This window comes from Blastocystis sp. subtype 4 (assembly GCF_000743755.1).
Source record: "Blastocystis sp. subtype 4 strain WR1 chromosome Unknown seqid_0278, whole genome shotgun sequence".
NCBI classification, from domain to species: Eukaryota; class Bigyra; order Opalinata; family Blastocystidae; genus Blastocystis; species Blastocystis sp. subtype 4.
In genome coordinates this window covers 1-13789 of record NW_014569269.1, presented here as the reverse complement: position 1 = coordinate 13789, position 13789 = coordinate 1, and the positions used below count along the sequence as shown (strand labels likewise).

At 39.8% G+C, this 13789-nt stretch overlaps 7 protein-coding genes across 7 annotated transcripts; 4 read left to right on the top strand and 3 right to left on the bottom strand.

The window, feature by feature from the left end:
* Nucleotides 1–808: 808 nt before the first annotated feature.
* Nucleotides 809–1540, bottom strand: JH06_3868 (hypothetical protein; the record flags this gene model as incomplete). Its single annotated transcript, XM_014670424.1, has 2 exons — nt 809–1356; nt 1378–1540. The coding sequence occupies 2 exons, from the start codon at nt 1538–1540 to the stop codon at nt 809–811; spliced, it is 711 nt and encodes a 236-aa protein (XP_014525910.1).
* Nucleotides 1541–2113: 573 nt separating this feature from the next.
* JH06_3867 (protein phosphatase) lies at nt 2114–3122 on the top strand (the record flags this gene model as incomplete). The annotated part of the gene is made up of 4 exons (XM_014670423.1): nt 2114–2314; nt 2343–2729; nt 2760–3032; nt 3063–3122. 4 exons carry the CDS (start codon nt 2114–2116, stop codon nt 3120–3122), a joined length of 921 nt encoding a protein of 306 aa, XP_014525909.1.
* A 185-nt stretch (nt 3123–3307) lies between these two features.
* On the top strand, nt 3308–3857 carry JH06_3866 (actin-depolymerizing factor; the record flags this gene model as incomplete). The annotated part of the gene is made up of 4 exons (XM_014670422.1): nt 3308–3337; nt 3389–3517; nt 3548–3678; nt 3710–3857. The coding sequence occupies 4 exons, from the start codon at nt 3308–3310 to the stop codon at nt 3855–3857; spliced, it is 438 nt and encodes a 145-aa protein (XP_014525908.1).
* A 333-nt stretch (nt 3858–4190) lies between these two features.
* JH06_3865 (DNA repair protein) lies at nt 4191–7332 on the bottom strand (the record flags this gene model as incomplete). The annotated part of the gene is made up of 6 exons (XM_014670421.1): nt 4191–4268; nt 4299–4368; nt 4406–4760; nt 4790–5177; nt 5209–5630; nt 5832–7332. The coding sequence occupies 6 exons, from the start codon at nt 7330–7332 to the stop codon at nt 4191–4193; spliced, it is 2814 nt and encodes a 937-aa protein (XP_014525907.1).
* A 2604-nt stretch (nt 7333–9936) lies between these two features.
* JH06_3864 (hypothetical protein) lies at nt 9937–10602 on the top strand (the record flags this gene model as incomplete). Its single annotated transcript, XM_014670420.1, has 6 exons — nt 9937–9987; nt 10019–10183; nt 10211–10261; nt 10294–10371; nt 10403–10473; nt 10503–10602. The coding sequence occupies 6 exons, from the start codon at nt 9937–9939 to the stop codon at nt 10600–10602; spliced, it is 516 nt and encodes a 171-aa protein (XP_014525906.1).
* Nucleotides 10603–11138: 536 nt separating this feature from the next.
* JH06_3863 (transcription factor-like protein) lies at nt 11139–11758 on the top strand (the record flags this gene model as incomplete). The annotated part of the gene is made up of 5 exons (XM_014670419.1): nt 11139–11177; nt 11208–11346; nt 11377–11435; nt 11466–11534; nt 11567–11758. The coding sequence occupies 5 exons, from the start codon at nt 11139–11141 to the stop codon at nt 11756–11758; spliced, it is 498 nt and encodes a 165-aa protein (XP_014525905.1).
* Nucleotides 11759–12199: 441 nt separating this feature from the next.
* On the bottom strand, nt 12200–13447 carry JH06_3862 (hypothetical protein; the record flags this gene model as incomplete). The annotated part of the gene is made up of 1 exon (XM_014670418.1): nt 12200–13447. The coding sequence occupies one exon, from the start codon at nt 13445–13447 to the stop codon at nt 12200–12202; it is 1248 nt and encodes a 415-aa protein (XP_014525904.1).
* Between the last annotated feature and the right edge of the window lie 342 nt (nt 13448–13789).

Sequence of the window (13789 nt, the reverse complement as noted above, 5' to 3'; positions counted from 1 at the left end):
CAGCAATGGGAGGAATGCGTGGACAGAAAATGAATCTGGGAGGAATGAAGGTGATGCAGGGAAGAGGAGGTAAATGATAGAATTGGGTTATATCAGATGCTTGTTGGGATCACACTATAAACTTTCCTGAAAATGTGTTAAACTTGTGTGAATGCTTCCATGATCTAAGGGAATGATTGTCCAAAAATCATAGAACGATCGGAATGTTCAAAATAATATGTTACATATGACGTAAAAATGTTTCCCATAAAAGATGAAGTGACTGTTTATAAAACAGAAAAAAGACCATCCGTTTTTGATGTTATGTAACCGTGGGTATTCAATCATTGTTTTCATTATTCAGTTCTGTTATTTGATTGGTTGAACTGAATAAAATTAGATGGACCATATCTTTTCATACTGTATTGGTAATACAATGCAAAGAGTGGACTCCCCTAAAAGTACGGGAAGAATTATCTGTCACCGATGCGGGTGTTCTGTAAAGCCAATAGGGGAGGAACATCAATTAGTGAGGAATGGGATCACTACGTGCCGAGATTGTCTGCTTTTTGTTGAAAAAAATGGTATGTCTTTTTCTCTTTCTCCATGGGTAGCATTATCTTCGTCTATGAAATATGATGCAATTCAAAAGTTCAAAGGTAGTGAATGTGTTCCACATGCCAAATGGAAAGCGGTTCGAAGACCTGTCGGAAGACCTCGTATTCAACCGATTATTGCTGTATTTGTCTATCATAAAGCTACAATGTCACTTCTTCATCATTTACAAAGGAACTGACTACAATCTTCGTCAATTCACACTCCTGACATTTCATACGCGTGCTGTATGTAATATACTTTCAAGTACCCATAGTTGGTAGTCAATTGGAAAACTCATCTCTTTTGTAACAAACAAACGGCAAAAAGGAACAAAATCTACTGAACAATTGCTATTCATTACACACATGATCCATAACTCACAGCCAAATCCAGTGGGAATAGAAATGTTTGTGAACGAACTAGACTGATTTGATATATCATATGGCCGCGAATATAATGGATTCGTTGAATTCTCGTTCATTTGTACATTCCACTGATTCGGAGTGACCACAGTCTGAACTGGTGGATTGACCGTCGGCGTCGGTGTCTTTTCTTCTGGATTGTCTGGTTTTGAATTTTTGCTCTTAAACACTTCCTGTTCCTTATGATAACGGTCTCTATCGGCAGCACTTTTCTTTACGTACGGCTCCTTCTGTTCATCTGTCATATCTCGCCATATTTCACCCAATTTGGCTGAAATATCGGTGACTTTTAGATCTGGATTACACTTCTGCATTTCCTGCCGTTTCTCGTTCGAGAAGTAAAGGAATGGTGACATAGCTCGTTTTGGAGCGTCCTAACCATCAAGAAAATAGAAAATCGTAACAGGAGAACGGTTCTGATGGCCTCGCTTTCTAGTCACAGGAACATGAAGAGGTCCCTCGTAGTTGCTAATTTCCCGATTGTAACGAACCTTATCATCTTCAGCCATTTTTACATAAGGAGCTTTTTCCTCATCTGTCATATTGCTCCACTTCTCAGCGATCACTCGAACAATTTCAGTTGTCTTAATGTAATCCAGTTATCATGATTCCCACTTTTGCTGTCGGACCGAGAGACTCTTTTACTTGTTGACGCATTTCCTTATTGAAGAAAATGTACGCTGTCATTGCTTTTTTGGGAGCTTCAGGTGCACGCTTTTGCTTTCTCTTCCTTCGCATCTTAATTTCAGGGTCAGCCTAATCACATAATCAGATAATTGTGATCCATAAAACCCAAACAATTTGATTGTATCAAAGCCCGCACCAAAACAATCAGGAATCACATCAAAAAACAACCAATCCTACCAACTGCATTTTCAACCACTTCCAGAAATTTAAAACCAGTGTACAAAAAGTATCTGGATAAAGTAGAATTGGGGTCCCCAAACTACTCAAAATGGAATTCCAGAAGTAGTACCATTTTTCCTAGCAATATGCAACTTGCTAAACAAGCATAGTTGAATGAACTTGCAAGGATCTTCTAGAAGAGCAAGCGATGTAGATGTAGAAACATGTACCTTTGATTATTCTTTGTCATTCTGTTAGTGCCTCCTGATATGGCTCAGAACCCTATTATTTTTGCACGTACGGAGACTACACACATTCCTGTATCATTGGACAAGACGAAGGTTCACTCCGAACTCAAAGATGCCATTTATTCAGTAGAAGAAGATGGGAGTTTGAAGATGACACCGTTGCCGACAATTTGCGAGGAAGAAGAAGAGAAGGGAGTGAGTTCTCGGATTCAAAAACTGAGTGTATTTATTTTATTCTTCTATTATGTAGTTTTGGGATAGGATACTATCCTGTATTTGTTGCTTTTGTGAGGAAATAACAGAGGCCTCGGGTAATGCAATGACTGATCCACTTCTTTCTGTCACTTCTCCAACGAGTGTAGAAGAATATGGGATAACTGTTGAGCCTCTTTCTGGACCTTTTCTAGGAGAGCAGCGAATAGAAGACAAGGGAAAGAAGACATTAGTGTTGGATTTGGATGAAACCCTTGTCCATTCAACTTTCCAAGAGGTTGAAGATTGTACTTATGTGATTCCTGTGGAGATTGAAGAGACTTTGTACAATGTATATGTTTATCTCCGTCCTGGTGCTCTTGAGTTCATTCAGCGAATGAGCAAGTTTTATGAGATTGTTGTATACACTGCTAGTTTGAGAATTGTGAATGATCGTGATTTCTTTTATTTCTAGTATGCTGATCCATTGCTTGATCAGATGGATCCAGACCATTTAATCGCTACTCGTTTATTTCGGGACCATTGTGTTCTTTCTGAAGGCATTTTTGTCAAGGACTTGGGATTACTTGGACGTGATCTGAAGTCTGTTATTATAATTGACAACGCTGCTCAGAGTTTCAAATTTCAGCCTCGCAATGGGATAGAGTGTTCAGCTTTTATTGATGATCCTGAGGACCGAGAACTCACAGCAATGATTCCATTTCTTGAGTATTTAGCTTCTAAAGATGTAGGAATGAGAATTTGAATTTCTTTCTAGGATGTTCGTTTATTTGCAAAAGCATGGCAAGAATCACGAGAAGATCAATTAGAGACTTGATTGGAAATTGCTTCATTTCTTTTTTGGTGTGGTTTCTTTTTCTTTGTTGCATTTTAGCTATGCTTTATGTGTTTGTTTACCATATCTATCACTAGTAAGGATATCTAAAAAAATGGAAATGGAGATACTTATTCCTTAATAATCATGCTGGGTATTCAACCGGTCACACTGAACATGTGAGAGACATGTTATCCATATTCTTTTCAAATAGCCTTGTGCGAGAAAAACCATGGTATTGATAGCTACGAATAGATGTTATCTTGTAGTCTGGAATTACATGCACTGACGAATGCCCCCTCCTTTACGACAAGTTGAGACTGCGCAAATATTGCAGATACATTGTCTTCAACATTGAAAAGATTGACGGAGTGGAAACGATCGTGAAGGAAAGAGAAGTAATGGTTCATTGAACAATTGACAAGTAGGGTGCCAGAGAGGATACTTGGGAACAAATGATCGATTCTCTTCCTGCTTATGAGCCTCGTTTCGTGGTTTTCGACTTCGAATACACTGACGATGAGAAGAGAAAGCATGCTGATCTTCTCTTCATCACTTGGTGAGGACTGATGAGTGGAACTAATAACTAGGACTCCAGATAACTGCAGTGTGAAGCAGAAAGTGGTTTTCTCTTCTAGTAAGAAGGCCTTCCATTCGAAGTTGGTGGGCTCAAAGATCATTGATGCCTTTGATGTTGATGATCTTCGTGAGTCTCGTATCATTGAGAAAATTATGTAAGACTATCTAGTGAACATGTTTCCTGTGACTAACAAATATCCAATAACCAGTCCTTCTTCAAGGTCCAAATATCATCCTTTAGAGTAGCGAATCCTCGAAGTAATCTTCGGAACACATATTTATCTTCATTCTTTACTCGTCTAGTTCTCAAAGAACAAGTTTACTCCCACTTGGAGAAATAACTCAAGATTGTATCAGTTGAGGCACAATGACCCTTACGGACTCGAAAGTAGTGTAATAGTTCATTTGCCATCTATTTTTCATTTCAACTACTATCTCCAACAGAATAATGTACAGAGGATACAGATTTGCCTTCATTTGGCTCGTTTCCATCTACATCAGATTCTTTCTCAAATACTTACATCGCTGTCTATCCTTCATTCGCTGTAGGATATCAGCAGAAGATACTTTCTATAGATCATCATCTTTAATCTCATTTACAGCTTCACGTTGCTTGGCATTATCACTACTGAATCTTCCATCTGTCATAAATGGTAATGGATTATCTTCTCTACACCTCACTTACTCCTCTCACATAGTACATATACTGCCTTCGAGATTCACGCAATTGTCTCTGTAACTCTTCTGCTTCTTCTCTGGCTTCTCGATCCAAACGAGACATAGTTACCACATCCGTATTATTGAATGCGTAATCATGATTGAAGACAGATTTCAGCTCACCCTTGTTGAACAGACACGAAATAACTTTTTGATCATCTGTCAAATCTTCCTCCTTCTCCTCTTCATCACTTGCTTCTGTGATCTCTGCATGAACACGTGAGTCCATTTTTCTATCTGAATTGGATTCAATTGATCTCACTTCTCCCTCTTCTAACGAATCATTTGGAAGGATCTCACCTTGAGGAAAGATTTCTCCTGTTTCCGTTCCTTTGTCTCGCTTAGCTACAATGAATCACACTCATCATTCCTACAATATGTGAACAGATCATTTAGATTGGTGCTTGTGAATGAACACAAGTCATGACCTTCCCCCAACACACGATTTGACAATACTGTTTTAAAAATCTGTCTGTGATAAATCTTCTCTTCGATTGTTCCACTTGTGATCAATCGATACACAGTCACGGGACGTTTCTGGCCAATTCGCCAACATCGCTCTCTTGCTTGAATGTCCACAGAAGGATTCCAGTCCGGATCGAACAGAATCACTCGATCTGCTCCAGCCAGATTCAGTCCAAGTCCACCTACACGTGTAGTTAGTAGAAAAAGGAAGATATCTGATCGAGAATTAAACATATCGACCAATGCTTGTCTCTTAGAAATAGGCGTACTTCCATCCATTCGACAATACCGAAATCCCTATCATTCATGCCATTTATTTAGGTTCTACTTGTTCTTCGACATACTTTTGTATAATTCGCAACATACTGATTGTTTGAGTGTAAACCAAAACTTTGTGTTGTTCTTGCTTCCAAATATGAAGAATTTCATTTAACACGACCATCTTACAAGATTCTCTCCAATCAACATTCTCATAATCAATCCAATTATCCTCCTCTTCTTTCTCTATTGTTGAATGTGGGGTCTTTCTCATTCTCTTGTATTCCTCTATAACGTACATACCATCAGAAGCATGAAGAACTAACTCACCATGAGGTTTGATAGTGGTTGAACCAGACTCATGACAACCCTGATAAAACACTGGATGGTTACATATTTGACGTAAACGAACAATGGCTTTGAAAGGCATTACATGACCAAGCAATGATGCTTGGACTTGTTCACTTTGGAGATAGTTCAAATAACGATCCTCTTGTAAGGGTGTCAACAGACATGATAAGACTTGTTCTGTTTTTGGAGGTAATTCACTCTTCACTTCCTAGAATTCATTCTCTGTCTATTTGAATACACGTTTGAGTCGTCTCAAAATGAATGGATTGATTGTATCTTGAAGCATTAGTGACATCTGATATCCTAACTGAGACTGTTGAAGAGAAGCATTCGAATAAATACCTTTGTTTATTGGAATGACATATGTAGACACAAATGCTTCTTGTGTACCCAATCGACCAGGATACACAAAGTCAAACAACGACCATAACTCCTTAAGATTGTTCTGAAGAGGTGTACCAGAGATAAGCAACCGATGAACCGTACGCAACCGTCTACATGTCTGTGAGATAGTCACTTTGCTATTTTTGATCTTTCCTCCTTCATCCAATATAGCGTAAAACCAGTCTTGTTTCTGATAGAGAACAGATGATCGTAAACCCTCATATGTAGTCATCACAATATCATAACGATGCTTCACACGACACTGAGTCAGGATCATCGACAGACTCGTACCTTCAGTCATTGTCTCACTCAAACTGTGAATTACCACAGCTCGGAGAAGTGGACACCAGCAACGTAGTTCTCGCATCCAGTGACCAAGTAGTGTTGCCGGGACTACGAGAATGGAGGAGAGACGAAGGCTGTTAAGTGTGGCAGGTTGATCATCCAGCTCACCTTCATCCCCGCGGGGCGATGATTGAAAGTCGCGACCACAACACTTTGCTTCCCACGAGAATTTGAGAGCGATAAGTGCAGCCACAATTTGGATAGTTTTTCCCAGCCCCATTTCGTCAGCCAAAATTCCCCCAACTTGTTGTTGATGGAGATTCAAAATCCATCGAACTCCTTCCCGTTGATAAGGATACAGTGTGTCAAAGAGATGACGAGGGATCAAACAACCTGAAGCCAACAGATAAGCAGGCTCTTTCTGGTAATACTCCTTGAGTGCAGCTTGCAGTTGTGTGGAGGAAGGAATGTTACCCGATGCAGTCCATTCATTCATTACAGATGCCTGTTCCTGATATTTGTCATAATAGGATTGGGATTCCTTTGTACTGTTACGTTCAGCTTCTCTCCAAAGGAGATACTGATACACAAGAGAACGATAGAAACGATCATCTCCATCATCAATTAATACTCGTTTCCCGTGGGTAGTACGAACATCAATTTGACTTCGAGGTCGATCATGATCACTCTCTTTTTCCCACAGTTCATCATCACTAGGTGGAGGAGGAGGAGTGGATTTGGAAACAGGATGTTGTTGGTGATTGAGACACTTCTCCACATGACGAGTTCGCTGAGTGAGATTCATATCATCAGAGAAGGGGACACCACAAATCGGACAGCATTCCTGTTGAGATTCTGTATCTGCTACAGGATGGACAGGGTGATTAAGCGGTGATTGAATCTGATGGAGAGGGATCTGATGAGTATCCATGTTTTCACTCTCATTCAGTGCTGGCATCGCCTTCACAGACTCTGTTACCACATCTTTGACATTCTCGTCTACTACTTCTGATTGGTCCATATTCTGTTCTTCAACAACACTCTTATCCACAATCCTTGTCTTCTTTCGAGGAATGACAACTTCAGTTCCCTCTCTTTTTTGCTTCCTTGTCATCTCTTCCAAACGCCGTTTTGTAATCTCTTCCTCCTTCTTTTGAATAGCAGACCGCAACATTTGCTGACGCAGACGCAATCTAGTCCGAAGAAGAAACAGCCCATCTTCCGAGGAATTCGCAATTTTGGAAAGCTCTTCATTGTTACTCAGTTGGATCCGATTTAACGTTTTCAAGGAAGTTGGCGGCAATGAGACAGTGCACAAGACTTTCACTAGTCGTAAAAGAATGCACAAATGCTTGACGTTCTTGAAACTCGGGAGTTTGCTGTTCTGAGATGGTTACAGCTTGCTGTATCACATTCTTTTCAACTTCCTCCGAATCAAGAACCTGCACTCCTAAAGAAGAAAGGCTGTACTATCAGAACGAATTGTTACGACATACACACTTCGTGCACTTCCTGTGAAGGCTGAATCGATGTTATCCTTTCCTAAGGTCCGAATTCTTCTCATATCAATCGCTTTCTTACGAACGACAAGTGAAGATCGTTTAGGCCGATTCGGTGGCTCTATAGTCTAAAGAAATGCCGACTTGAACAATACTAGCAGGATTATCACCATTCATCCTCTCACAATGAACATATTTGAAAGAACAGTTTACACATCCACCTAATGGGTTCCTTCATCCCATATATGTGCAGCAGGTTATCATCAGAGTATTAAAGAAGTTAGTACAAAGAACGAACAAAGAACGCACTTAAAAGAATTCGAAGAACATTCCGCCACTCTGTCTCTGTTCCCCCAAATAATGAACTATTCCCGTGTAGGACACGTGAAAACACCAATGGGTGTCTATATTTCTAGTTACTTCATTTGTAATTATCTAGCCACTTCGATTTAGTGAAATCCAAGGTAAACATATTATTCGTAGTCTGTACCATGAACATCAATTCGGATGCTGTCTCGAAACCGCTTCATAAAGGAACTGTGATATCGTGCATTATGATATCATTTGTTTGGTCTCTATATAATACTCTTCTTGCGCCAAACTTTCCATTTATTATTCGTTCGTATAAAGATGAGGTAAAGTGAACTCTTTTCCAATTAGATGTAGATTGATGAAGCAATGATTAGTACATATATTGCTCTTATGACAACTGCCTTCTTTTTAGGGTCAGTCGTCGGCTCAATTGTATGGGGATGGATTGCGGATCGAATTGGAAGAAAACCATCTATAATTATTACTCTAGTCTGTCCGATTTCGACTCAACAATTATGAATAGTGAACATTGTGTGTATTATTGCTTTTGGGTTCTGTGATCGTATCAAGCTAGCTCTTGTGATCCGTATAATTCATGGTCTTATCGATGGAACCATTCCCATTTCCAAAACAATTCAAGCTGAAATTGCGAATCGAAACAACATCGCTTTTGTAAGTGGTCTCTTCTTTATTGGAAGTTCCATCGGCGGGTTGGCATTATTCTCACTTTTCATTCTAGTCTTATTGGTCCTCTAATTGGAGGATACTTAAATAAAGAAGAATACATTCAACCTATTGTGGATCGCTTCCCCATTTTCCGGGATCATCCATACTTGTTCCCTTTACTGATTGTTTCCATTGTTTTTGCTATCATTACCATCCTTGTGATCTTCTTATGCAAAGAAACATTGCCAAAAGCTGAACGATTGAATAGTCATGCCAAGGATCTGGCTAGACTTGAAAGTGAGTCACAGGATCTAGAAGCTTCGCTTCTAGACAAGCCATCATTCAAGAAACCAACCGTATTCTCTCTGCTGATGGAACGAAACACGTTCCTTCTGGTGACTGCTTATAGTACTGCATTCTAATTCTCATTCACAACTAGCGCTGGTGAATTTATCATTCATATCCTATGCTACAGTGTATTCAGTGGTTGTTACCAATCCCCATTCCATGGGTGGATTTAGCATGAATAGCGAGGGAGTTTCGACCATATCTAGTATGATGGCTCCATTTCAATTGCTGATTATTCTAATCGTGCCATATCTTGGTAAATTGATGTTGTACAAGGATATCTTCGGGTTTTCATCTCTTATTTATGGCATTTGCTGTGTCCTGTATCCTTTGATAGCGCAACTGTATAATCAGAGTGATGTGGTATGTATATTGTTGAGTTTCTTATCTATAGGTAATTTATTGTGTTTTAGTTGCATACAATGTGGTTTCTTCCTTTGTGGTAATGGTGATCATGAAGTGACTCTTTGGGTCGGGAATGAGTTCTAGTGTTACTATGATTCTATTCTCCAATGTTGCTTACAATGAAATGAGAGGAGTCATCATGGGAGCATGTGAGACGATTGCTGGAGTGACGCGATGTCTTGTATCTTCTATTACTTTTATATTATTATAAGGGGCCGATTCTGTTCTCTGCACTTTACAGCTGGACATGTAGACAGCCTACTCATGGATTAGTCAGTCCATATCTCACGTTTTATATTCTTGGTGCCATTTCCCTCCTTGGTTCCCTTCTACTGATATGGGTTTCTCCTTCTACAAATGTTGAAAAGGGGTCTTTGGTGGAGAAAATGAAGAAAGAGAATGCAGATAGTAGTATCGTTTGTTATTCTGTTTGTTGGATATTGGCCCTTGATCATCAAGAACCACTGGTCGTTTGAGACGAACAAGGCTAAATATCATCATCTAAGACTTCTTCGAAGATGCGCTGCTGGGAGCGATTTAAAGCAACGATGAAACCAACTGATGACAGTGATTACAAGAGGCGAATCACTCGTGGTTTTGTATTTGTGTTGAACTGGTCTAATTTGCTAGTGGAGCGGTCTCTGTATTGGTTCTTTCTTTGGAGGTGTGAGCACTGTTTGGGTTGTGGCTCCTTACAGACCTGATAGTGAGATCCTCGTCATTTTCTCTCATTGTGTAGTTCGTCCGAAGACAATTGGTCAGTCCACTAAAATGATCCTTCGTCCTGCTGTAACGGTTTCGTTTGCGGAGTTTAACGATTAGGCTATTCTGGCCCTTTGTGGAGTGGCATATGAGGGAATGGGAAGTTGGATGGTAGTTGTTTGTGTGTGCTTTCTTAGGAATAGTATGCCCTTCGTCAAAAGAATGATTGGTGGACATATTTCGTTTCAGGAGCCGGTGCAGGTGCTATTGCTGGTATTTCTGTATTGTATCACTTGTATGGATTATCTATAGCGTGGAAATGTTCCTGATTTCCTCAAGCTGACCTTCTTTATGGGAGCGATTGCATCAATTCTGGAGTCATGGTACGTCTAGTGTATTAACTTGATTGTAGCCGTGGATATCAAGGTATTGGACCCACTGTGAATGATCGCTACTTGAAGAAGAGTAAAGTTCTCCCGGATCCAGTTCCTCGGAGCGAGATGGAGCATTAAGTAATTGCAATCATATTTCTTTTCTACTGTTTTCGAAACATCCCATCCACATTAGGTGTGAGTGACTAGAACACATTGGACACCTTGTGTTTCAACAAGTTATCTTTTCATTATCTCCGTCAGATTTGTTGTGCGGTTCCTTTCATCTGGCGCAAAATGGCGCAAACGAACTTATCTCAATTCGAGGTTGGCATTGAGTAGATCTGGCCATGAGTGAAAAAACTTCGAGTTCGAAACGTTCGCGTGAGGATACAGACCCAGGTAAGACTCGGAAGTTACAGATCAGCTCTAGAAGTGTTTGTTGGTTCAGAGGAAGAAGCAATCGACCCGATTGATCTGTAATTCCCTAGTCTTGAGAGTTACCTTGATAGGTTTGAAGAGCAACGAAATCCTAAACGGCCTAAACGAGAAAAAGGAATTGGTGGAGGCCTTCAGACCTATACGAAGTATGTTTGTGAAAAGTTGGAGCAAGAGCGGGAAATCTCAAACACCGAAGTAGAATTTCTGTCTAATCTTAACTTGAATAGATTGCTGATATGTTAGTAAAGGAACACACAACAGGTGATCCAAAAAAAGTTGCTCTTTCCATTCGCACTGACTTATAGAATGATAATATTCGAAGACGTGTCTATGATGCTCTCAGTGTGATTCATGCTGTTGGATTGGCTGAAAAGCGAGGTAAAACGTTCATTTGGATGGGAAGGCCTTCTATTCCACAGCCAGATAATTCTAGTGCAATCAAGCGTAGGATTTGTGAACTCGGGTCAGGAATAGGGAAACTGGGTCGAGATTTGATTGATAAGCGTGTCTCGCTAATACGTCTAATTAAAAGAGTCCATAAATTTAAATTGGATTAGGAATAGGCAGTTGGCTTGGAGTATTTGCGTATGATGAAGCGTGGAGGGGCTAAATCAACTTCGATCCCTTCTGCTGTAGTCTCTCATTCATTTCGTGTAATCAATAGAATTCAGATTTTGGCGGTATGTCTCCAGGAGGAATCTTAGGACTGAAATCGCGTGTTGATGGTAGAACTCCATTGGGTAATGTGAATTACAGAGATTGGCGAATTTCCGCTTCCTTTGCTTGTATTGTCCACAGATTCTTCTTCTCGAATGTTGATGGAAACAGACGCAAACTATTCAGAAGTATATATTAAAATCAGTAAAAACTATCAATTGAAAAGTAGTGATTCGGTATTAACAGAATTGGGATATGATGACATCAACCGTCTTGAAACTCCGATAGCAAATTGTCTACTTCAAACTTTTATTCGATCGTATGGGAAGAATAGATGGATTGAATATAGACAAATCCCAAAGGATATAATTGAAGAAGCATTGAATCTTCGGATCTCGGATGAAGTCTATAACTCTGTGTCCAATTCAACAAATACTTCAGAAACTATCCAAACTACCACAGATCCTACTCAGTCTGAAGCATCTGGATTGAATGCGATTATGTCTGCTGCTCAACGGTTGGAATCTGCAAGTAGTAAGGATGGTTCTGGTTCTTTGGTGTTACCTTCGGTGACTTCCGATCTACCTCCTGAATCCTTGCCTATTTAGTTTCATTTGAATTGTTTGTTATAACAAATATACTACTTCTGTGTTCTTTTATTTATTAATGGATCTAGAGATAACATATCTGGATAGAGTGGTACTATCTCAGGATTGGGAGAAAGTGACTCTGATTCTGTAGGTGTTGGTGTATTGATAGGAATAGAAGTATCAATAGGAACAGATGAGGAAACATCAACAGATACAGACGATTCAATCTGTATCGAGGTTGGTGTGTTCATGGAATGGTCTCGATAGGTCAGTCCTTCCTTCTCCTCCATCTCTTCACTCTTCACATCAATCTCAATACTGCTCATATCCACTTCTCTCATTCCTTCATTCTTCTTCATTTCGACCACTTCTTCTTCCTCATCCTCCTCAGTCACAACACTTAGTCCCATTTTCTTCTTTCCACTTAACAACATTTTCGGCTTCTCGTCTGCCTTCTTTAGCGTATCTGACACTTTTCGAATCAGATTCAAAGGTGTTGCTTCTCGCAAGGTCGACTTCAATGAGACCATTAGATCAGGTTGACTTGATCTCCAATTATGACTATTAATCTTACTGATCAACTCATTTTGGGCCTCCGAATTAATTGACTGTGAATCATATGAAGGACCATGAAGCTGACTACATACTGTGAGAGCTCGTAGTCCAGCCATTGATCGAATCGATCGTTGAGCATTTCCTGTCTTCATCAATGCATATGGGCTTATTGGCTTATCATCTGTTCCTTTAGTTTCTTCCACTTTCATCGCCTCTTCTCCATGTGCTGAAATCAGAGCTTCTTCGCTCATGACCATTAGTTCAGGCATTTTTGCTTCTTGTGGTATGCTCTTCATAGTCTTTAGTTCCAATTCTAACGACCTCTTCTTCTCCATATCCTCTAATGCCTTCTTTACCATCTGAGGATCAGCATCTCTCACTTGAACGTCCTGAATGAACTGACTCAGAGTAGGTCGACATTCCCGTTTCAACGCCTTCACAATCATTGTTGGTAGAATGGCCACAACGACTGCCAGAATCATTAGTAACACACAGTATCCATTTCCCAGTAACAAATCAACTGAGTAGTAATAGAGAGGTTGAAGAGAATAAGAACGAGATATTGAGAAAACCAAAATCAGCCAGAAAATGAATGTGCCCCAAAAAGCAACAATGGATAGCCAGTACATCGTACTTTGTTCAATTGAAGCACTGAGATTAGCAACCATAATATTCACTGTCACAGCAATCAATCCAAACATCCATACTCCCACGGTTCCAACAGGAAAGTCAATCTTTGCCATACCACATACGAGGACTGTGAATATCGCCACAGCTTCCCAAATTGCTTTCAACAAATACACTAAGAACTGTTTCACAGAGAACAAACGATGTTCGATTCCTTGTCTATGAATCTGAGGGAAACGATAACAATTAGTATCAGAAAGATCACGATCAAATATAGCCAGCAACAACGGTCCAAATGCAGTAAGAGCAGTATTATACCAGAATATCGCAATATAAGATTGATTTCGAGTACCTGAAAGACCACATATGAATGTATAGAGATATTGAATCAGAGTAAAGAGAATATTCTTATAAAATATGAGTAATGAAGCTAATGTGATCCCTCGATAATTCCTATG